This window comes from Ornithodoros turicata, chromosome 3, assembly GCF_037126465.1.
Source record: "Ornithodoros turicata isolate Travis chromosome 3, ASM3712646v1, whole genome shotgun sequence".
NCBI classification, from domain to species: domain Eukaryota; kingdom Metazoa; phylum Arthropoda; class Arachnida; order Ixodida; family Argasidae; genus Ornithodoros; species Ornithodoros turicata.
In genome coordinates, this window is record NC_088203.1 from 9,883,277 (window position 1) to 9,906,437 (window position 23,161).

Below are 23,161 nucleotides of genomic sequence, written 5' to 3' on the forward strand. Positions count from 1 at the left end.
GCACCAAGACTAAACGGTGGTGCCAAAACAAGTGCGAGATTAAGCAAGCCTGGACACCGATCGAGTCACGCGCCATAACGTGCGCCATAGACCGCAGGACTAAGGTGTCGGTGCGAAGGACTGCCCCTGGTACAAGCCTTCACGATTCACAAGTCGGACGGGGCTACAGACAAGCAGGTCGTATGCGAAGATCCAGTCGCAGAAGCTGGTCCATGTCGTATTCCCTGGAGCCACGGACATTGCCGCTCTGTAGTTAAACTCCCCGAAAGGTGGCTTTCACTTTCATCACGGAAAGTTGACAAAGTACCGGGCGGTGAGTTCCACAAGCTGCAAGCGCATCGACTCGACAGCGTGACGTCACGGGGCATCCAGCTGCTACAAGAACCACGTTCACGCTCCATCGCAACACTCAACGTTCGGTCGTTGAGGCCCACGCACATGACATTCGCCACGTTATCGTTCTCTGAACCATCTTGTATTTGTTAGAAACGTGGACAGATCCTAACGAACTGTTGCAGGTGAAGTGCTTTCAGTATAGGAGTTTAGGGCTTCCAACGCAACTGAAAGAACCGCGCGGCCATCTATGTGCCAGATGGGGTCAACACTTCACCACTAGACCCATTTATTGACTGCGAAGACGTGGGTGAGTTGCAATTTGAGGTTAGACTCATCGCCGTCGCCGTCTGCTTTTCCCCCATTGCAAGAGTTTCGCGAGTTATAACTTGGAACATACCTCACCTACGCCTTAACAGTTCGTATGCCATCGCCGATACTGCTGCTGAGGGACTTTAACATGAACGCAAGGACTACAAACTTCATCACCGATCTACAAGCGCTGATGTTGCATCTCGCCACCACAACAAGGGCCGTAACAAATCTAGAGAAAGACCTGCATTGATTTGGTCTTCCAAAACCGAGACCTCTTCAAGAATATCGACCACATCCCCACTTCCTTCACAGGTCATAAGTAGGGTTCCGCGTTTCCGGTTTTTATTTTTGCGCGGATTCGGCGTATGTTTTTTTGTGTTTATTGATTTTCACGAAATCGGTGTTTTTCGGTGTTTTTCGTGGCGTGTACATGGCTTTCCCGACAGTTATCGGCGAACAGAAATCAGAATGTAATTTCCGCACGAGGCTCATTCCACATGGCGTTGTTGGGAGCGGTGGCGTTTTACGGCTAACGAAAAAGTAAACGGACAGTTCTCACCACCATCGTATTTCTGTATGGTTTTCTGATCTGCATCAACAACTTTGCTGCGGGCATGTGCAGCAATTCATCTGTCATCGCTTCCCCACTGTAAAAAAATGCCCCACTGTATCCGGTGTTTTTCGATTACAACCGAATGAGGAAAAATTTACTCTGCGTGAGTTTTCCGGTATTTTTCGATTAAAACCAAAACGCTGAACTCTAGTCATAAGGCAGCACCCGTCACACCAAAGTGGTTTATTTATATCCGAAATAAAAGTGTCAACATTCACCCACAACAGCTGTCGCTAAAATGCGAGTTACACAACCGCAACCGCCCAGTGAATTCTTTCTTTTTTTTCAGTTTGTCCTCAGTGTCGGCAAAAAAAAAAAAAAAAACAGAAAAAAAAAACAATGTTTGGCAAATCTTTTCTGGTTAAACCCGATTCCGGTCGATTGTTTCTTCCCGAATCAGTTTCGGACCATTTCAGGTTAAACCCGATTTCTCTGTGTGTGCGTCTGAAGAAATTATCTGGGTGCAACAATAAAGTATACGAAGCACATTCAATGTTGCATCATGTGGCGTCTGACTATAAAGCGCGAGGAATGCATGTTTGATCAACATGTATAGTAAGTATGTAATGTACCAACGAGACTGAAATTGACTGTTTAGCCGTTCCAGTCGGCTATTCCACTGATGCTTATAACATCAGTTGAGGCTGTTAATTGTACCCTACATCTTACAGTTTGTTTCACACAATATAGAAGATGTGTGCGGTGAACGATAGTACTGTTATGAATTTTAGTCACTGGATAAAGGAACTGTGAAGCCTCGCGCTAACTTGTCGTGCTCGATTGAAAGTTTCGTTTTTTTCCTCGAATCTTTCTGACAAAAAGAAAAAGAAACACGAAAAGAGTCGTCCTATTTTTTAAAAAAGCAATTCAAAATTTACGGCAAACCACCTTCAGAGTGGAACTTCCTCTATCCTCTTTTCCTATAATATGTACTAAATCTCAGAGCGAATGGCTTTAATCGCTTGTTCCACGGTTCTGGTACGTTCAATGTGTGCCATTTTAGGGTCGATTCATACGATGCAACTTTTTGCTGCAACTCTGTTCCCGCTACAGTTGCGCGCAACCGGAGTTGCACCAAAAAAGTCCCTTTCATACGGCGAGCAACTCGGAATGCCGTAGTTGTCACCGAGCTCGCCAGATGGCGCGAAAAAACGTCATTGTCATCATTTTCGTCCAATCGCACTGCGACTTCCGCTCGTTACGACTTCAATTCGTTGAGAGTTGATAATTATGCATAATTTCCACTGGTCAGTGATAATTTCATCGTCTCGCGTACTGCCGCTGCAATAACTGACACATAGAAGTCTTCCTGATTGGTCGCGCTTGCAAGGCGGAGCCGTGTGATTGACAGGTTGCAGCTAGAGTTGCAGGAGAAATCGCTCGTGAAGCGATCGGCTGTGCAACTCCTGCAACTCGAGTTGCGCAACCAGAGCTTCGCGTTCACACGCTGCAACTTGGTGGCGCAACCTGGTTGCACGCAACTAAAGTTGCATCGTGTGAATCGACCCTTAATGTCCGCGATGTTCGAGTGCTATGTAAAACATTCTCTTCCGTGCCATTAAAAACCAAAACAAATTCAGTCTCGTGTTTCCAATATCGTCCCCTGGGATCGAGTGTGGAATCTAAAAAGTGATATAAAACGTCCACTAACTTGACAGGGGTACCGGCTTTGAACGCTTGTTAGCTTCTGGAAGCGAACGGTATCAGCCATGAACTTTCACGCATGCCTCGCAGTGCTTACCCTGAACGGTGGGATCCCTGGCTCTGTGATCTGCGGAGGCAAAGGAAGTCGGTTTGAAACATGGTGACGGGAGCAGACACGCACACCTTTTCATTGCCGGTCAAGCATGCGAACCACTCCGCTACACTGGCATGGCTTAGCACGGGGTGTCAACCAACCAGAAACGCACTAATCGTTTGCATACTGTCTTCTACATGTTTGCTCGTACCCCCCCACCACACACGCAAAAAAACAAAAAACAAAACAAAAAAGAAACACCGTGTAAGATACGTCCTGAAGCTTGTGTTGCGTCCGTGTGTTTCTGTGTGCAAGCCTCATAACAGTTGCTGACCCTTCCGAACTAAACCGATATCACCCCCCACCGCCAGCAAATAATGCCACTCGGAGTATTGGTGCGAAATACTTACACGTAGCAATGGCCATTTCATTTACACGGCTGTAGGCTTCTTTGCGACATTTACTGCTTCCGTCAGCGTCGACGCTGAAAGCAGCCATACACAGTTTCGGATAGGCCGACATAGCCTTTCTTATCTGCAAAATAGGCTTCGTGAAGTCTTTCGCGTTGCAAGAATTCTAGTAAGCGAGACCTTTCGTCGGAGCAGCCGTCCCGTTTCATAAGAGATCCAGATATCGGAATGGTGACGGCTGGTAGCCATAGCGTACTGTTCCTCATCTGAAGTCTTCCATTCTTCAGTGTAGCACAACTACAGTTCGAGACCATGAAACATTCGTTCATTACAAAGTACAGGTTCGTCGAGCCGGCCGTGGGTCTACACTGCACGGTGCCAGGCCTGTGGGACCCTGTCGGCTATCTGTTAGCTGTGCCCGCTAATTGGTAAATCAGCCCTCCTATACACTGCGCGCACAGTCAGATACTTTCTATCACCTCAGCCTGCTAGAGCGCAGCATCGAATGCGAGTGAGTACAAGAACGCCACGAGGTTCCAATGCAAAGCATCGACAACTTACATCGTTCACCTCTTCCACATCCTGGCAGAGCTCACTGGCGCCAGGACCTTCAGTTAGATGGAATCGCAGAGCGGCCAAGTTGAAGGAAATGCACAAGTTCGGGGAATACAGAAGCCGCATCCACTGCACCACTTTAGCCTGCATGCGTAAGTTTTGTTGCAACAGATCAGCGATGTCTGACAGCGAAGCTATACAGACAATAGGCGGTGTTTGAATGCAGGTGTCATTCGCGGAATGATACATTGAAGGGTAAGCCGTTCTGCAGAAGCTCCCATCAGGCCTGAAGTGCGTCTGAAAGATGATTATGTCGGCGAACCTAGAAATTGTAATGTGTGGATGGTATTCAAGTGTTCTCGAGTGTGGGCTCTCTTTTGACTTACTTCTGAATGTACGCAAGTTGCTGTGCAATCGACACGACGTCCCGGTGAAAATCCATTATTTCCAGTCCCACGACCAACGTGTTCCCCTTGGGCAAAAGGTTACGAAAGCTCTGCGTAATGGACAGGAACATTTTAGTAAGTTTCTTAACAGTAGTGTCTGATCACGTACCAGCAAATCATCACCGACGGCTGCCAAGGCAGCCGAATGAGTACGGACATTGATGACAGCTGCGCCGTCGAAGTAACCCGGAACTTTTGCCAAGCGATTCTTCAGCGACTTTAAGCTCCGTAGAGCCAAGTACTTAATTGGAGAGAGTAGCCGTTCCTTCCGTTCCTTCAGCTGCTTCACAACTTCCTCTGGAAATGAACTCACGCGTTACAAGTGCATGGTCAGCGATGTACCACGACGTTCTTTACCTCCACCTGGCTCCACCCTCAGAACGATGTGCGTGCACGGAACTGGGGGAAGCGTCGTCGGTCCTGCCCATAAACGGCTCATGAAGCAGACGAACGGACGGCTGCCACCTGCGTAAAAGGAAAGGAGATATCGATGGGTACAGTTAAGTGGCTCGTCAAGAAAGCAGACCCGTAGAGAACAGGAAGAAAAGCTTGATGTAGCGCGCCCCATATTCGATGACAATTTGCCAAACGAATCACCCTATGGGCAGACTGCGTTTATGTTGCATACCATGATATGTGCGCAGTTGTAGTTCTGGACATCGACGCTAGGGGTGGAGGAGGAAATGTCCCTTGTGAAAACTGAAGCGCAACATTTACCAGACTGAAAAGATGCCACTGACTCGGTTATGGGGCCGCTGGCAATCTTCGTGGGAAGTATATATTTAACTATGTTATCGCATCACCATAGGAACACGGACGTTGCCTCTCCTTAAAATCCGTGTTTCATGAACCGTGTTCGCAGGACTACCCAGTACGTTGCCCAGATCATAAGTTCCCTACAGCCAACTGTAGCGTCTGAACAGGAATGTGCCTGTCGTATTGTCTTTCCAAGAAAAAATGCGGTACATTACTCTGCCACCCTTTAAAGGTGCCTCTAAAGATGGCACAGAATGTCTCGGAATGTCAAGAAGTGCCGGCTTAACTCACTGTCACTGGTCGCATGCTGGTATTCCGTGTGATCACCTGGAAAACGGACGGGCGACCATAATTTTTGGAGGAAACTGAAGCGGTGAAGTTTACCTTCGCTTTGATTTTGCGTGTCGTGGTTACCCAGCGCATGAGAACCTGCAAGAGAGAGCACACATTTGGCTATAGAACTGCTGCACTGCCTGGTTAAACTTTGTGCCTTACCTACGAGTTCTGCAGACATGATGGAAGCGGTCTCTGCAACAAACAGTTTCAGGAATCACAAGGATGATACCATGAGACTGGTATTCAGCCACTACTGACCTTCAGCAATTTGCGGAAGCGTCTCGTATTCAAAATTAGCCTTGGCTTGAGACACCACGTATTCTGAAAGACATGATTTGTTTCAGGCCAACGTATTACTCAAAAGTGTTGCTTACTCTCCGCAATCGTAGAGAGTCGCGCAAATCTTCCATGGTCCTCGCACGTTGAGGTGGCGTCCTCTAGGTCGATATTGAACGCTGCCACGCAGGCTCCTGGATGCTGAGAAAATATGCGGTCCACCTGCGCGAAGCATACCTCTTGCTTTATCGTAATCTACGGGAGAAAGACTGGAAGCCACTGAATAAACCTTTCGTCCAAGGAGTTCGGCGGATTCGAAAGTCTGCCAAGCCGAGCCCTTCTCTCGAACTGCCGAAAAGGACTCCGATGTCTCGTCGTCCCGCTTCCAGCCGGTATTATTGCATGTCTAGGTAAAGATGTGAGACAATGTTTCAACTAAAACGTTTTCCGCTTCCTAGCAACATGGACGCTTGGTTGCACCACCTATGTTCTACGAGTACAGGGGGCCGTCCAAAATAGTTGGATGATGCGTCCATTTGCCAGACAGCACAAAAGGTGTCGATGCATTTTTTAAACAAAAAAAAGCATATGCTATATTGCAACTGATTTAATCTTAGAAAAAGTGATATGTTCGCGTTTAGCTGGGAAACCCTGTGTACCTGTGTCGCAAATGTATGTGTAACTTGAAGTGCAGCCTCTTGCACGAACGGTAGTCGCTACTACCTGTTTTCATATTACGTTAATGTATACAGTGTGTCCCTCGCTCGGGAAATATCGGATTTGCTTGCACACTCGAATAGTGCCAGATGCAGATATGGAAAAGAAGCAGTCTATTTGGAATTCTGTTTCTCTGCCTGCTACAGAAACAATCGTCGCCTAACAGGAAGTGAAAGCGGAGCTTCACACTTTCTGGTTGGCTCACCTCGGAGTAATTTCGCGGAATGACCTTTTGGCAGTCATTGGTGCTGTTGACTCTGTCGAATTCTAGCACAGCCATATTAAACGAAATACATATGCGCGGCAGGCCCAAGGCTGTCATCCAGTCCAGAGCAGTTGCCTAGAACGAGAGGTATCAGACGCCTGCTGTGAGAGCGTTGGGCGATCCCACCAGTGGAACGAGGTTGCCTTCCTTGTACTCGTAGACGGAAGGGTAGGATATTTGGCAGTAACCTCGACCACTCCTATAGTGGGTCTGAAATATTGTGATGTCTGCGAGCCTGCAACGAAGGTCATGTACCATTCACTCTCTTCCCCTTGATCTGGTGCACTCACTTGATCGTGTTCAGCAAACGCCTCGCCATTGTTTTCGTTGGTAGAGACCCGTCGAGAACCTCCAATCCTAGGATAAGCATTAGACCTTGAGAAAACGCTTTGCGAAGGATCTGGAAGTGGAAAGCGGAAAAATTACTGCGCTGTTTTGTTTGTTTTGTTTTGTTTTGTTTTGCTACTGTCTGTATGAAACAGTTGCCATGAGGTTGTTGCCCGGCACCCCTGCGGTACAATTGACATCGCACCTTTTCTTCCACGTTAACAAAACAGTAGTAATTTTAATTCATTTGGGGACTACATGCACTGCCAGAGTCTTAGTCCCTTTCGAGACTAACTGCGTGGAACTAAATGAATGTAAGAGTGAGGCCCGCATTTCAAGCTTTGCCCTCGCAGTCTTATGTCTGGCTTTGTCCTAGATTACTCACGAGCGCTCTGACTTTGCATTGTACTGCGTGTAATTCTAAAAGAATGTGAAAAGCATAACACAATGTGACAAGTAATTCGCGGTTCTTTCTTGACACCCGCGAATTACTTCCTACAGTAGAGACAGAAAATTGCATATTGCTCAATCATATTGCCGCACAGGACGTATTTAAGTGCAGACTCTAGCACTCAAGGAAACAACTTGCAGTCGGGAGTAAATTTTACTTCGGCATTCAAGCAAGGAACTTGCAGTGGAGAGTAAATTTCAGAGAAACTGCGATATAGGGGACTATGATCTGTAATTGATTCCCATTTTACTGTTTTTTTATGTACTTAAATAGGTACTTACACAGTGTATGGCATGTATATGCAACTGTACAATATCCTACCGAAAGCCCAGTAGCGAAGGAAGCCATGGTCTTGGACGTGCGGTTGAAGTCCAGGATGGCCAATCCATCGAGGTGCATTCGTCGGATCGCGATGGCCATGTTTGTTGCCATCTCCTCAACGACGGCTCGATCGCCTAGTACGGTACTGAGGAAGATCTCGCCGCTGAGGCCAACCACGTGCTTCATGTTGGGTCGATTCGCAATTAAACCTAGGGAAGATTCTGAACAACAATATTCCACATGATTGGATCAGGCAAGCGATACCCGTCAAAATCAAGCGGGACCAGGGAATGCGTAAAGGTATACGGCGTACCTTTTACGTGGACAGTTCCACCGACAACATCGTACCACGCTTCCCTGTGTACGAGATGTGTGCACGCAGCTTGGGGAACGAATGGCGTCGCCAGAGATGCTTTCGACAACACGCACACAAGCGGTTTGTCACCCACTGAAAAAAAAAAAAAAAAAAAAAACGAGTTCTCGGCTTACTCGCCCCTCTTTCAGAAATGAGCTCACCTCCTGACTGGTCACCTTGCACTGGTATTGATTCTGTAAAACACAATGCGCTTAATGTAGGAGCCAAGGTGATTTTCACGCATCGAGTACCTTTGGACTGTTGCTGTATTTGTGAAGCTGAGCTTGTCGTTTGATCTGCAATTTTTACAAACATCACATAAGGCGATGTGTCTGGCATGCTCTCAGTACCTGTACCGTTATCGTTACAAGAATAGACAGCCGTCAATGCACGGAAAGTGCCACTTTTGATTTCCCAACGTCATCCTTCTGCAGCGTTTTAGTAGTACACTTTCTTGAGAAGCACACTTCAGCGCACTATTTTAAGATGATGTCAGTGATTTGTCCAGGCCCCCCTACACCCCCCAACGTTTTCAGCAAACCCCCTAAATATTTCGTCAAAAACATGTAAAGACACCCAGTTGCGGAGTCCAACACCCTACCCCCACCTCACAAGAACGAATTTCTGGATAAAACCACTTCATGACGGGCCCGGCGTACCACGATTCTGACCCCCTTCACCGGCGTGAAGTTCCGCCCCGCGAATCCGTCCGTGAGTGAGATTACGTCATACCTAGAGCCGATCGAACGGAGGAAAGTCTCCGGTCCTTGCAGCGTCCGACCACGTCCTCGAAGTCATAGTTGTAAGCGGCGACGCACGCTTTCGGGTATTGCCCTATGGCCGCCTCCACCTACAAAGAGACCGCTGAAGGCACTGTGTAAGCGCGAAAATATCTCACCTTCTTTCGCAAAGATGTTACGGTGTCGAAAGTCTCCAGGTTTTCTTCCTTACGTCGCATTACACTATCAGTGGCGACGTCGTATACCGTGCTCCATCCAGTTGCGTCGCAACCCTATACGCAATTAGCCTTAGGCGTGAACGCAGAGCGAAAGTTGCCTTATCGTTACCTCGGAGTACCGCAGATGTTCCTCTGAACTGCAGGTTCCATGTGGCGTCGTGCCGACGTAACGGAACACGCGTAGATCTACCGAAAAACACAGGAATGGTATATCGACGCTGGTGGACGCGATGAACCTGAACCACGACAAGGCAGTTTCCTGCACAAATAAGACCTCTCAGCCTATGTCGTCACATACACGAACACTGCACGAACGTACCACGGCAACAGTCGGAACGCAACTGTTCACACTCTGCTTGAAGACTGACGCGTGCACCGCTCGACAAAGCCCTGAACTTCCTGGGTAGTGGCTGTTCACTACAAGTATGTCTACGTTCCTGTGGAAGGTTCAGTTCGCGCTCTCATACGTGATGTTTCCCTCCTTCCAGTGAGAACTGTGCACTTACTTCGATACGTCACGCAGCGTGTTATCGACGATCCTTGGCTGTGCGATGTAGCCGGCTAGCTGGAGGCTGAGCAGCAGGCAGAGACCGCTACTCTTGAGCGTGTTGTGCAGTGCCTGAAGCATTCGCCACAGCAAAAGATGACTCTGCAGTGAATCTTTTTCTTTCCGGTTGTTTTACCTGCAACTTGACATTGAGTTGACGAAGCTGCGAAGCAGACTGGCTGATGTATAGGAAAGCAAGACCGTCGACCTCTGTGCCCTTGAGTAGCACGGAGGAAGACTCCGCTAGTTTCTCCGCGTTCGCAGAAAGCAGTAGGTCCTCGTGAAGGGCGACTAAAACTTTGACGTCCGGTGCTTTTAGACGCTGGAAAACATCTGCAGCAACAATTTCGGATGCGTTCCCAAGTTTTTCGAGTTAGGGTTCTCATATCAAAGACACTCACGTGCTGATATGTTTCGCATGGAGTCAGGTCTACGATACCGTCGAAGGGAAAGCACGACATGTGTGCAATGCCGCCTCGTGAAATTACGAGGCACGGTGATGCGATCGGAGAATACACATATCAGAGGGCGTACGAACTCTGCAAAACCACGTCCCACATTGTCACGTTAAAAGCAATAGCACTTTACACATGGTGACGCACCCTTTCCTGGAGCCATACAGCGCCGACGTCTTTCACTGTCGGTGCTGCCTGCAGTAATGTAGTGTGATTTAGAATTATAAGCAATTAACCAGACGCATGAAAAGTAATTGGTTCTTCTTATTCAATGCGTACAAGCATCCATGTTGCAAGTGTACGCGACAGCAGTACAAAGGAGTGGAACGATGACTTGTCACTGCATATGCAGTTCTCTCGACCGTCAGTTAAAATGTGATTGAACATAGCGCCTACCTAGGGGAGCAGCTTCCTCGACTGTTTCTGTAAGAGCAAGGAAAAGCATAATGTAAAAGCGTAAAAGCATAATGTAGCTGCGATGGGAGAGGACAAGATGGGACTCGAACTTACGGTGCAGTGACGGAGGCGCAACAGCTGGAAGTGGAGGGTAATCGTCTGCTGTTGCCTTTTCTTGTGCTTGACGCACAGCTTCTAGGCGTTCAAAGGGTTTTCCGCATTCTCCTTCGTAATCGTCCAAATCCACTTGATAAGTGGCAACGCACGAAAGCGGGAACATGGATATCGCGCGTGACACCTTGGAGAAAATCCCTCCATTAGGCCCTAATTGTGGTGCAAATGAAACAAATACACATGTTCTACATGAGTGTGTTGTAGTGTCGACATTGTGGACTTTAGTGCGCCGGCGCTTCGCGGTAAGGCGTAACGTTGCAGTGAGCGCTCGCAGTAATTTTGACCACCTAATCATAATAATTGTGTCATTCGTACTCTGGAAGTTCCGATGTCGGGCTGTAGCTCAGAATCGCCGTATTCGAGCAATGCATCCGAGACTTACCCTTGTTATGTGTTTGCTCCGTGATTACCTTGAGCACCGCCTCTTTTCGCTAGGGGAGCAGGAATTCCTGCGTCAGCGGTCCAATCGGTATATATGCGTAAAGTATGGGCGCGTTGCTCTGAGGAACCTGGTTTTCTAACAAGGGATTCAGATTATGTAAATAGTGTAAATAATCACAACCAATTTTTCAGTCGAATTTTGCCTGATATGTGTACATACGAACGGTAGATTGTACATACTTTTAGCAGTGTGACATTCTTGTAACGATAGTTCACACGCAGAACATCTTCGTTGTTGTGGTGTTACTTACAAGCAAAGTGTAACTTGAGAAGTAACTTGTGTACTTAGATAATTATGTTCAATAAAATATTCTGATCAGGACAGTCTTTTCACGCGTCTGTTTGCTGACATGCATTTTCAAGAAAAGTACAACCGTTAATACGGGTTTGAACTGGGAATGCTTCGTTCATACCACCCCGATTTTTCACAACTTCCTCACAATGAAAAAAAATAAATAAAAAGAACAAGGAATGGAAACCTTGCTTTCATAGATGCCATTAGTAGTTCACACTTTCTGCAAGGATAAGGATTGATCGTGGCCGTTTGCCACGTTGTAGCCGTCAAAAAGCTCAGGGAGTGTTACTGTATTAAAAGTGCGCGCAGTCCGTGTACTTCTTTGGTTAGTTAACAGACGGGCCGTGTAGTACGTTTTGTATAGGTTCGGTGAACTTTGGGACAAACAGACGACAAGCCAAAAGATTCTACTTATGTTTTGTCTGTTCGTTCCGACGTTCATCGCGCATACTAGAGTAGTGTACTTCTGCAAGATGGCATACAGGGTTATGCAGTGTGGTATGATTTTTGGCCGTTACGAAGTACTGCTACTGAACGAGGATTTCGGCACCTCTGGTCCTCCTTTCCTCTATTCGTTTTACCTTGGCTGCGAGAAGTGTTGTCGCTTCATGCGACTCCACTTGTCCTTGGCCAAGTCTCTCCTCCGCCAAGGCGTCCACGTGGGCTGTAGTACCGAGCGTCCATTGCGAATCCTTGCATACCTGCCAAGGAACCTTTCAACTCGGCAGACGATAAACGAATCCTACCTTCATGTAACTGACGAGCTGACTGGTCTTGCAAGCTGCAAGAGCACTTCCGGCGCCTCTGAAGAGCAGCGCTCCTAAGGTCAGCGAAAAACATGTGTTGACCTTCGACTTCTGGTCCAAGATAATGTTGGTCATCCAGGACAACGCCTGGGCCTGCGACAAAATAGCCTTCAAAGAATGTCGACTGCACGGCAAGGAATATACTGACAATGGGCACAGACGGATTACGGGGATCGTCAGAATAGAGGACTGAAGGAAACGCCGTGCGACAAGTCTCGTTCAGGACGCCCTGGTAGTGGGTCTCCAGAATAAGGTAATCGACGTGCCTGCATGATCAGCGTTATCAACGATTCATACAATCAGATGAACGCTTGTTCAGACCGCTCCCTTCGTATATGTGGAGGAAGAATCCCTACACCGCTCGGGTGGTGCATACTACGGTTAAATGTGGTGTGTGGACAAAAAAAAAATAATAATAATAAAAGAAAAACGCAGTTGAACCGAAGGTGTGGGTGCTTGAAATAAGTGTAACCTGAATATTTCTTTTTTAAAGGTTCGGATACATTAGAAAATGAGTTTAATAAGATTTTTCAGCAGGCTGTGCACTCCCTGCTGAACTCAAGCAACAATGTGCGGATCGACGTCACTGGAGTCAGTTATGAAAGCGGGCTGTCCGTCACAAAATGTGGTCTTCGGCCTGGCAGTCTGCTGCCGAACAGTCGCTAGAAGCATCTCCGTTACGCCTTCAATAGTATCGGACTGCAGCTAGCCTGGCGGAGACGTCGTCAGCTGACCGATTGGGGATCTCGCCGGCAATATGCCAGTGACGTCATTGGAAGAGGTGAAGCAGGGGAGGGCCGTTTCAACCGGAAGCGGGTAGTGGGTTTCGAATTTTATATTTTTTATGTTTTATAAAAAAGAACGATTTTCGCAAAACTTTTTTTTTCTTCTCGCGGAAGGCATCTCCAAGTGGATATCACATTAACTTTAGAATTTGGGTTCCTTGAGGACATCACCTTTAACGTGTGTCATCGTGCTCTAGGAGGACGGTTAAATGTGAAATGTATGCAGGTCGTGTATTAATATAGACACAACAAGACTGTAATATGTCCAAATGCAAAGAAAATATCTTTCGGCGAGCTTAGACTATGTCTGTTGGTCGGATAATAGCAGATCAGGAGCTCACTGTTTACACCACACAACAACATTCACAAAGGTGCCATTGTACTCACGTGCAGCACACCATGCAGCAGTGGAATCAGTACTCACTCTCCAATCGCAGCAAGCCTTCGAGCAATAAGTGTCGGCTGTGCATCCCAGTCCGTGACTGTTATGCCGACCACTATATCGAGCTTAAGCGGGCCGAGGACGTTCCGTAGCACCCGAAGAATAGGCACGAACGTGCCAATCACAGACGATTGGTAGCTTTGACCGAGGAACGCGACGCCGTTAAGACCATAAGAAGTAAGCCAGTCCGACACTGCGTCAGAGAAGCGTCTCCCTTCTCTGTCGGGAGCCAAGTCTCGAAGAGTGCGTCGTGCCATGTTCACCAGAAGCTTCAGACTTGTCGTACCCTTGAGCGTCTGCAAGACGGCATACGTGGCCTCTGCGATAAAATATGATGGAAATGGGCCGTGATCGGGGTGTCAGAACTTAGGACGTCTTTCACTCGTACCGCTAACGGGTGTGAAGGTGGCTTTTTGGAGGTCGTATTTGACATCAGAATACACAAGATGCGTGCAGTGCTTCTTGGGGAATTGAAGCGGGTGTTTAGCCTCTGGAGACAGCACGCATAAAAGAGGTCTCGCTCCTACAAGAGCGGGTAACATTGAAGCGCAGGCGTTGCACAGAGAACAACATTATATACCTTCAGGGCGAAGCACCGACAGCAGTGGCTTGGCTTCCACTGTAAAGAAACATAGTGTCCCCCGTTGCCTATAGAGCACGCAATGCGGATGATACTTACGCAGAATTCTGTCGATGGCCGCTCTGGAAGTCCTGTTTTCTTCCTGGTGCGGTGCTAGTTAGGAAGGCATCCACGTCATGGTACTGTCGATGTACAAATGCTGAGGTTTACTTACTCTGATAAGACCGTACCGGTGGCGAAGTAGCACCGTGTGGGACAGCGAATTGATTTCCGGTGTTTTCTAGTAAGACAAAAGGTAAAACCAACAAAATTATTTCTCTTCAGCGTCACGCAATTTGCGTCATGCGTCGTGACGCGTTGCACCACTGCTTTGTCGCTTGTCTAGATCTGCGGAAAAAGAACGACGGCGCTTTCCCCGCAGTACGACAACGCCGCCCCGCCCTGACCACGTGCTTCACGTGAAAAGTTTAATTTCACTGTTGTGTATTTATGACAATACCTTAAAATACCTTTAGTGGTGAAAGCCGCGCGAATCTTTGGGATTCTTGACCTTACCAGGAGGGAGAAGAAAAACTCACCGGCATTCCTGCTCGTTTCATCACGATGCATATAGACGGGAGTAGACCCCAAGTGACTTATGGTGGCATTCCGGCGCAGCTCTTCCTCTCGGCTGGTAACCAGGATGATGATGGTGACCAGAGCGATACACCCTCCGACCATGATCACCTTCAAGAATGGCGCGCCTGACTCTGGGGGGTTGCTGCTGCACATGAAAACCAATGAAACAAGATAAAAGTTTACGGAACACGGCACTGGCGTATTTCTTTACTGGAGTAGCTAGCTATAAAGAAGAAATTGAATAAGAGACGAGTGACTGGCTACTCTGTCCATCTCTCAATATGTGTGTCAGCTCCTGTCCGCTGCTAAAGTGTCGCTCGAATGAAGAAATGCGACACCGCGGTGTTCGGTAAACCTTTGTCCCAATCTGTACCACGAGTGAAGACAGTCAGATAAAAAACAAAAAGGCAGACATCGCCGTGCAGATTGTCACTGAAATGCGACAGCATTTATGAGCTCATCGCGTGCGTTCTCCGACGATGGACACTAGAGGCCTGAGGAAACTGAAGTAAAGCTGACGTACTAGTTGGCAACCACTAGCTTTTCTATGACCCTGACGCACACGCAATCTATTGCACTTCCAGTACTGGTTCTGTGAATTTTATGGTCACTGGCTGGACGCAATGCTTCTTAATGTCCCTACTGAAGTCTCCCATGACGGTCATAAGCATGTTATGCTCCTCCAAGTTTTCTATGAAGGTGCTGCGGGTATGGAGCCTCTTAGGCTTGCCGTTATTGAGAACCCCAGTGTACTGTATAAGAGCACAATGAGACTGGAGCATCCTTGTAGTCCACTTGTAGTCAGCCTGGTGGTTACAGTGGTACAGAATGAAGGTTCCTGAGGGATGGCTGTGTGTTTTCTGTGGTGGATGGTTCTGCACGACTACCCTATTCCCAGAGCAAGACTGACTGCACACTGCTCCTCACCTGTACCACCATCTCCCTTTGGGAGGAGTATGTTTGGGGAAGGTGCGGTCAACCTGCTGGGGGTGGCAGCTCTGTGCACCAAGGGGAGGGGGAAGAGAGAAGTGTTAAAGGGAGAGGAGAAAGGTGATGGTGGTCCAGGAGAGGAAGCAATGCGCATTCTTCTTGCTCTTGGAATCGGGTAGTCTGAAGAGCTCCACTCACTACAAAAATCCTTCATTCTGTACCACGGTAAGCGCCAGGATGATTGGCGAAGCTACCCCCCCCCCCCCCTATGCGTCATATAAAAGTGTACTACAAGGATCTCCCAGCCTCATGCTGCTGGCATACATTACAACGGGATCCTCGAGGAATTCCTTCTAGCTTAACTGTTCAATTACTCTGCCAGCAACACCTCTGCACAAAACCTGAAAACTGGAAAAGGTTTCCGTAGAAAACCTGAAGGACTATGACATGCCTACGGCTATCATGGAAGACTTTAGTACGGACATTAAGAAGCCGCAGAGCAACTGGTTAGCAAGCATTGTGAATGATTCGATTATTCGTTATGAATGTCTTCTATTTGCATCTCGTCATTGGCGGCAATATTCACACAACACGTATACGGAAAGTGTTATAGAGTTAGGAATGCCATCATCGTGGCCACTATGCCACGAGAGCTAGTGTTTCGTAGCTGCGTCTGAACATGCGATCTCCAAGCAACAGTCACTGTGGGCCTACGCTGCGACATAACCAGCCTCAAGAAAGCTCGAGGGGTTCGCTCATAAATGCTATCGCGTTTAAAATGCACGATATTCCTCAGAAACTATACTCGCACGCAGAATGAATGCGCATGAATGAATGAATGTTTGGTTTCGTTATGCCATCGCTGTGTGCGCCATCATTCTGTCGCGCGTGTCGCGCACGCGATTGTCTTCACATTAAATGTAGCGATTATTGTCGCCCCTTGTCATCAGCTTGGCTTGGCTTGGCAAGCGAGTGGCTTGGATGTTCATCGTCCTGTTCCCGTATACCTTGTACGTATACATACAATGGCTTGCGATAACTGGAGATCGTGACATAGAGCTCGCTTCAGAGTCGCACACTTCCTGGCCTGCGGTCTTTGGGTGGCGCTCCAGCTCAATACTCGACGCGTGCTTACAATTTGCTGAATATTATTCAACTCAATTAAATTTTATTTCCATCACTGCTTGAGCTGTATCATGAGCAGCGCCCTTTCGTGGCTCCCTGGTATGGGCCACAAGCCTGATATTCCGGTGAGTGAAGACAGAGGGACGAGGCAGAGTTAGCGCAATGCCAGAGTTTACGTTTTCAGTTTAGTGTCCGGGACGTTAGCCCGTGCAGCGAGGAACGCGTTTCTCCTACATACGAGCGAACGTAATTACTAATGGATAGTGGAACAGTGTTCTCTATGGTGCACGATAGGCTGATTTCTAACCATGCGCATTTCTGAACTGACCTGTCTGTCGATTTCTCGTCCACATGGCTCCTCGGCGCAGCTCTGCACACCATACACCATTGTGAGCTCACTCGATGCATTAGAGGACAGAACTTACCCCTGAGGGAGCTGGCCGCGGCCTGGACGATGTGATTCTGACAAAATGAATCGTATATTTGAGATTTCTCTGCACAGCCACCAGGAACTGTGTTTCAGCGAGCGACATAATATATGAAATACGTTATTTACCTTGCCGCTGGTGGTCGTCCATGCTCCTGGGTGTTCTTGGGCACAAGAACGCCCAGCAGCTGACGAATGGTTCGCGCGTGTATGAATAAACTGGGGCAGTGCTCGCGCTTTTGGCCAATGTCGACTATCGGATGCGTCCAAAGACTAAGGCCAAGTCTACAAGTTTGTCTAAAATGTAAATGCTCTAGTTGACTAAATATACGTTGAAGTCGCAATATCTTGCGGATTTTAGAGGACATACGCCGTAGTACCACGGTTTTCTCACTTTTGGTGTTACTGAACACAACGAGACATGGATGAAGTTGAAACTCCACGTCATTCTTGCCACCGTGTGTTACCATAATGTTGTACAGAACTAATAATAATTAATAGGTGCGCTGTTTCTGAAAGATGCTGCGCTCACGCTGCATCAGTTCTTAAGTACACGCGAGGTGTAGACACAGTTCTGAACCAGTTGCACTGACGCGACACCGCAGGCTCCTAAAAAGAACGACAAAGTGTAGACCTTGTTGTCTGCTACAGAACGTTTTCGCGTGTGTGTTAGCATGGCTGTGTTGTAGCCTGAACGGAAGTGCCACAGGACGAGAGACGCCGAACACGGACTGTTCTTCTTCTGCTTGACTGCTTCAATTCTGTTGACCGTGTTCCTCCGCTTTGTTAGTACTCACAGTTCATAAGCGGGTATCAAGAGATTCTCGTTCCTCGTAGCGCCCTCCTTTAAGAAGGAGCACGAGTGCTCACAATAATGTCCGAAGGCCAACCTGCATGGAGTGAATGAACAGCGAACAAGCTGCGAACTTCGCTCAGCGTCGGACGCTCTGCGCGAGGCGTCAAAAATGTGAGCGTCCGCGGGCGATCAGTCCACGCAAGATATTTTCGCCCAGCGTCTGCGATTCTGGAATAATAATAATAATGGTGCCGTGACGTTACACGTAAGGTTCGTCTGCCTAGTGTGGCGACATATGTTGCACGTGCCGCAAGGTTGGACTGTGGTTAATTTCGGCCACCTGGAATTCCTTTGAGGTGCGCCGGAAATGCGCGATACACGGTGCTGGAAGCAATGTTTACCTGCCCCACGTTACTATTGTCCTCGGCCTGGATCGAACACACGATCTTGAGCTTAGGAGGCCAATACGTTACCGAGGAGGGCGCGCAATTCCGGAAACGTGGTAGTGGTTGTGAAAAGGCTCGCCGTTGTCGGCCTCACAGAGGTGGGCAACGTCACGAGTTACGCCCTGGGGACCAGCTCGCGTGGCTCAGTGGTTAGCGTCTGGCCATGTCACGTCGAGACTGGGAGGAACCAGGGTTTGAATCCCGGTGCCCGCTGTGCTGCCTGGGGTTTCTCCTGGATTTTTCCTCAGATGTTTTCAGACATATGTCGGAAGAGTTTCCTTAGGAGCCTGCCCAGGACGCACATTCCGGAAGCGTGGTGGGCAACGTCACGACTGACGCCCTGGGGGAATGTGCGTCCTAGGCCTACTTCTAGGGGAGCCGACACATGTCTGAAGACGTCTGAGGAAAACCCAGGAAAAACCCCAGAGAGCACAGCCGGCACCGGGATTCGAACGCGGGTACCTCCCAGTCTCGACGTGACGTGGCCATCAGCACGCTAACCACTGAGCCACGGGAGCTGGTAGGTACCTCCCACTCTCGACAGGAATATAATAGTAATAATGGTGCCGTGATGTTACACTCTTAAACCCGTACCTTTTATTGTAACTTTTAGAAACATGTAACTTCTGTATAGACGTAGATTTCGAGATTTCTTATAGGTTACACCACTGTAACGTATATTTAGAGGTTAAAAGCGACCAAAGTCATGTCTTTACAACACGAATAGAAGTTACATCTCGGAAAAAACAAAAACATCTTGTTGTAACTTATAAATGTACCCTCTACTCCGACACTGTAACTTCTAAGCGAAATCTCCAACGATAATCTCTTTGTTAGTTTCTTATCGTTTGTTTTCCTTTTGTTTTTCAGCATAATGCCGCGTTTCAGCCTCCCATTCGAGACGACAGTTGCGAATCTACGCTGTTATTTTCTATCTGTTTCAGCGTCACCAATACGTCAACTACATGTTATCAATGCTGTATGAACACAGATTATAAGTTCGCAGTCTGAAATACAGATAGTATGTTTCTTTTTAAAGGGTGGAAAACAATTGTCAATGCCGCAACCACCAAGATTTCCGATTTCGCTGCGTAGCCGAGCCTGGTCTAGGTCTATCCACACTGAGAGCGGTTTCCTTGAAACGCATAACGCTCGTCGTCCGTCCGCTAACAAGTGTAATCTGTTTTAATCAGTGGTTTTCCTCGCGTTTATCATAGTATCGTCAGGAACACCGGAAAAGCTAGATGTCGCTAGCAAACAAGTATATTTTCGGTGTTCTCAGGGGAAAGTGTAGTGAGTGCGAAGATTGCAAAGAATATATAACCGAAAACGAACGTCACCACCGCAGCCCTAATTCACACACTTCATACACTGGGTAAGTGTACATTTTGTGCTAGGTACGTGCGTTATTTTGATAGCAAGAGCTCTTAGCGCATGTTTGTTGTGATTATGGCAAGCGTTTTGCGGCCCTGCATATGAACGCCACTTACGCTTGCTACTTTTCTGCTCTTACTTGGTCGCCAAGTCAATACACCGGCGTGCATTTTGCGAGCTGCGGATATATGCATCGAGATATATAATTCGCAGCTTCCTACTTGTTGTATTCTTACGATATTCTAAGACTCAATCGCGGAGTGAACGCCTTCCCGCATTTATGCTGATTTGTACCTGGTGCTTTGTACGGATTTGAATGGTTCCGTAAATGTTACTCTCATTGCCCAAACTTTTGTTCCCAGGATCCCACATGCAGGTTCACATACCGTCACCACCGCAATGCAGTACCTCACAAACTCGTCCCAGAGCGCATCCAACGCTGATAACGCAGTAATGTAGTGTCTCCTGCGTTACTGTACACTCATATTCCTCAAGGTTGCGTGCGTTTTATGTAATACTGTATTGCCATTTGCGCTCGCCTCTGCAACACGAATGTGGAATAAATTTTTTCTGCTGCAATTCTCCATTTCGTTGGGTGTGTTCAGCTTAGCAAACATAGGTCAGTTGTTTTGACTCGCTAGCTTCCTCGCACTTTTATGCATTGCTTCTCACTTAGAAGATAGTTCTTTTTTCCACATACATGGTAAAGCGACCATGGTTTCTCCTCACATCAGAATCGCACTTGTGCACAATGTGTCACCTCTCGACAGACTTCTGTTCTTGTAATATACGTATGTTCAAGATCTCCTTTTCTGCTGGTTCATTTTGGTACCTTGGTGTGTTCTGTAAATGTCTGTCGATATCCCACGCACAGGGTGTTTGTTTTTATTCGCATCACACCAGCGCTCATTTGACAGATGGGTTATGTTAATTTTCGCAAATTAACCCATCCGTAGTTACAAACATTTCCGACATTTCCTGACGCATGTGTTTGTAACTACGGATCGACTAATTAGCAAAAATTCACATACCCCACCTGCCAAATGAGCGCTACTCTGTTGCGAATAAAAATGAACATCCTGTATAAAAAGCCGCACGTTGGCGTAACCTTTACGGGCAGGTGCTGGATTGAAGGCCGTAACCTCTAATTATTGGGTTTCCTTGTAACTTTTATAAAAGGGGTCGCTCAGAGGGTACCTGGTAGCTTCTGAAATAGAGGGTAAAATATTGCGATTTTTTACCCTTTACTAAAGGGTACGGAGTTAAGAGTGTACGCGAAAGGTTTGTCTGTCTAGTGTGGCGACATGCTGTACGTGCCGCAGGGTAGGACTGCGGATAATTTGGACCACCTGGGGTTCTTTTGACGTGCTCGACAGGAAGCGTGGTGGTGGTGGTGGTGGTGGTGGTGATAGGGCTTGCCGTTGTCGGCCTCACGTATGTGGTGGAAACGTCAACTGCGGGTGAACATAATGCCTGCCAATCAAATCCGTCTTCCACTACGAATCTGCATCAGCTACGCTGCCTTGTCATCTCCTCTCGTGAGGCGTCCTCTTCTTCTTGCTATGGGGTGCTGTCGTCTGCTCGCAGGTTCGCTTACTTGCACCGCTTGAACGCCTGGCACTCTGCGCCAAGAAACAGGTTTTCCTTTCGCTATATTGAAGATGCCTTTCGGTATATCGCTGGACACACTTTTTAGAAAGTTGTAGGATTTAGTTGCAAAACTTTGACATTAAGTGCATTTTCTCGAGCAACTGCTGATTTCACTAAGTTTTCACGTGGGCTCTGGCAAGAGTGACATCAGAGCATGATTAACCGACGCCGTCCGCTGGTTTTTCGTCCCGTGGAGGCGCTGGCGAACAACTGGCGGCGGAATGGAAGTCGGCCGCGCGAACTTCGTTGCAAAAAAATCGCTCCATGGACCTTGGCCTTCATTGTTTCCGCACATGGAATTTTCTGCTTTGAACGGACAGGTAATAAGTCATGTACTAGTGATTGCCCTTCCACAATGTGCACCGTGTTTGTGTTTGTCTGTTATCGTCCCTACCTCGTCTCGGGTTTTCAATGCATGGATCACCTATGCTGTTCATCCGGATCACGTCATTCTAGTTTTTGACACGATACCAGTTTTGCGACATACATGGACATGGAGGTACCACACGAAAGAGCTAGCCAAGTGAGGAACGTACGTATCTATAGTTTACTTCTGCGTTAACTGTGAGAACGCATGACTGCTATTTAAAAGGTAGCACACGTAAGTCTTGCTCGATGTCGCGAGCAAATACTTCCCATCTTGAATTGTACACGTAACTATGCGAAGTATACGAAAGTCGGAAAGTACACTGTGGGATGTCAGATGTACTACGAGAGCACTTGTGAATGATTCACCCCGATCGATCAAGTTGCTGCCCAAATCCATCTGGAATACATTTAGGTACGAACGATTCTTCATTCTCTAGCTCGCTTCCCATATAGGGTTATCGAATCTGCAGGTTGGACCGTTTCGTTCGGGCGCAAACCATTCGCTAAAACTCCCTATTTTCGGTTGGGACTTTTCCTTTTATATACTATATCCGACCTGATCTTGCACCACCTTCTACGTTGTCGAAACAAACTCTGCGTAATCCTACACACCACCGCGCCTAATAGACCTCTACCCGAGAAACGTCCTTATGACGTAGTTCGACATACTGAAACCGAAACATATCGGAAGGGGAGGGCTGGGTTCCACGAATGCGCACTAGTGTTCGCTGCCTCCTATTGAAAGCAAAGTAGGACCGAAGGTCGCGTCCCTTTCAGGGACCATCGAAATACCGTCAAAACAGTGGCTTTCGGGCGCGACCTTTGTTCGCCCTTTGCTTCGAGCGTAGTTCAACTCTACCAAATTGGTGGCGCTGCCGAACACTATGACGTCATTTGTTTACATACAGAGAGAGGTCTATTCGGTTATTGTCAGCCCTCTTCGTGCTTTCCTGTGCTGCCGCAGCTATTTCGTCCCCTCCCGTTTCACAACCGTCTCGTGAGGAGCTACGCGGACCACGCGATTAGCAGGAGGCCTGCACGGAACAGCTGACGCTGTAGAAAGAGTCCTTGCTATGTCAAACTACAATGGAATTAGTTCTTGATCTTGACAAGAGACGAGTACCGTGATTTGAGTATTTGGGCGTTGTGTCCATCTCAAGCAGAAAATACCCTCTTCCCTGGGGACAATGGAGACATAAAAATGGCAAAGCGGTTTTGGAATCCTCGTGTGCAATATTGACCTCTCTAGATTAGCACCTTCTACGGCCATGAGACAAGCATCGCTGCAGCACAGACATCAAAAAGGAAGCGTTGTTACATTGGACGATAGGCC

At 47.7% G+C, this 23,161-nt stretch overlaps 1 protein-coding gene across 2 annotated transcripts in view; it reads right to left on the minus strand.

Annotated features, from left to right (window-relative positions):
- LOC135388024 (uncharacterized) overlaps window positions 1-17,400 on the minus strand; it is a 108,266-nt gene extending 90,866 nt beyond the window's left edge. Inside the window, exons 1-44 of one of the 2 annotated variants that reach the window (XM_064617301.1) lie at window positions 17,323-17,400; window positions 17,192-17,228; window positions 17,095-17,136; window positions 14,672-14,853; window positions 14,308-14,373; window positions 14,193-14,246; window positions 14,094-14,132; window positions 13,902-14,036; window positions 13,496-13,832; window positions 12,435-12,552; window positions 12,227-12,379; window positions 12,062-12,181; window positions 10,685-10,868; window positions 10,571-10,597; window positions 10,322-10,369; window positions 10,121-10,258; window positions 9,856-10,052; window positions 9,679-9,791; window positions 9,492-9,609; window positions 9,282-9,431; window positions 9,113-9,226; window positions 8,947-9,064; window positions 8,466-8,510; window positions 8,376-8,408; window positions 8,173-8,307; window positions 7,860-8,080; window positions 7,051-7,160; window positions 6,887-6,995; window positions 6,701-6,835; window positions 6,068-6,184; window positions 5,877-6,000; window positions 5,761-5,823; window positions 5,662-5,694; window positions 5,551-5,595; window positions 5,458-5,493; window positions 4,768-4,875; window positions 4,520-4,707; window positions 4,351-4,460; window positions 4,169-4,286; window positions 3,971-4,108; window positions 3,590-3,706; window positions 3,410-3,533; window positions 3,003-3,032; window positions 2,913-2,948 (exon numbers count right to left, since the gene is read on the minus strand). In XM_064617301.1, the coding sequence (XP_064473371.1) occupies window positions 2,913-2,948; window positions 3,003-3,032; window positions 3,410-3,533; window positions 3,590-3,706; window positions 3,971-4,108; window positions 4,169-4,286; window positions 4,351-4,460; window positions 4,520-4,707; window positions 4,768-4,875; window positions 5,458-5,493; window positions 5,551-5,595; window positions 5,662-5,694; window positions 5,761-5,823; window positions 5,877-6,000; window positions 6,068-6,184; window positions 6,701-6,835; window positions 6,887-6,995; window positions 7,051-7,160; window positions 7,860-8,080; window positions 8,173-8,307; window positions 8,376-8,408; window positions 8,466-8,510; window positions 8,947-9,064; window positions 9,113-9,226; window positions 9,282-9,431; window positions 9,492-9,609; window positions 9,679-9,791; window positions 9,856-10,052; window positions 10,121-10,258; window positions 10,322-10,369; window positions 10,571-10,597; window positions 10,685-10,868; window positions 12,062-12,181; window positions 12,227-12,379; window positions 12,435-12,552; window positions 13,496-13,832; window positions 13,902-14,036; window positions 14,094-14,132; window positions 14,193-14,246; window positions 14,308-14,373; window positions 14,672-14,853; window positions 17,095-17,136; window positions 17,192-17,228; window positions 17,323-17,344 (4,687 nt within the window). In that variant the 5' untranslated portion in view covers window positions 17,345-17,400. Of the gene's footprint in view, window positions 1-2,912; window positions 2,949-3,002; window positions 3,033-3,409; window positions 3,534-3,589; window positions 3,707-3,970; window positions 4,109-4,168; window positions 4,287-4,350; window positions 4,461-4,519; window positions 4,708-4,767; window positions 4,876-5,457; window positions 5,494-5,550; window positions 5,596-5,661; window positions 5,695-5,760; window positions 5,824-5,876; window positions 6,001-6,067; window positions 6,185-6,700; window positions 6,836-6,886; window positions 6,996-7,050; window positions 7,161-7,859; window positions 8,081-8,172; window positions 8,308-8,375; window positions 8,409-8,465; window positions 8,511-8,946; window positions 9,065-9,112; window positions 9,227-9,281; window positions 9,432-9,491; window positions 9,610-9,678; window positions 9,792-9,855; window positions 10,053-10,120; window positions 10,259-10,321; window positions 10,370-10,570; window positions 10,598-10,684; window positions 10,869-12,061; window positions 12,182-12,226; window positions 12,380-12,434; window positions 12,553-13,495; window positions 13,833-13,901; window positions 14,037-14,093; window positions 14,133-14,192; window positions 14,247-14,307; window positions 14,374-14,671; window positions 14,857-17,094; window positions 17,137-17,191; window positions 17,229-17,322 lie in introns of both variants that reach the window. The other variant, XM_064617300.1, reaches the window with a different exon arrangement.
- Between the last annotated feature and the right edge of the window lie 5,761 nt (window positions 17,401-23,161).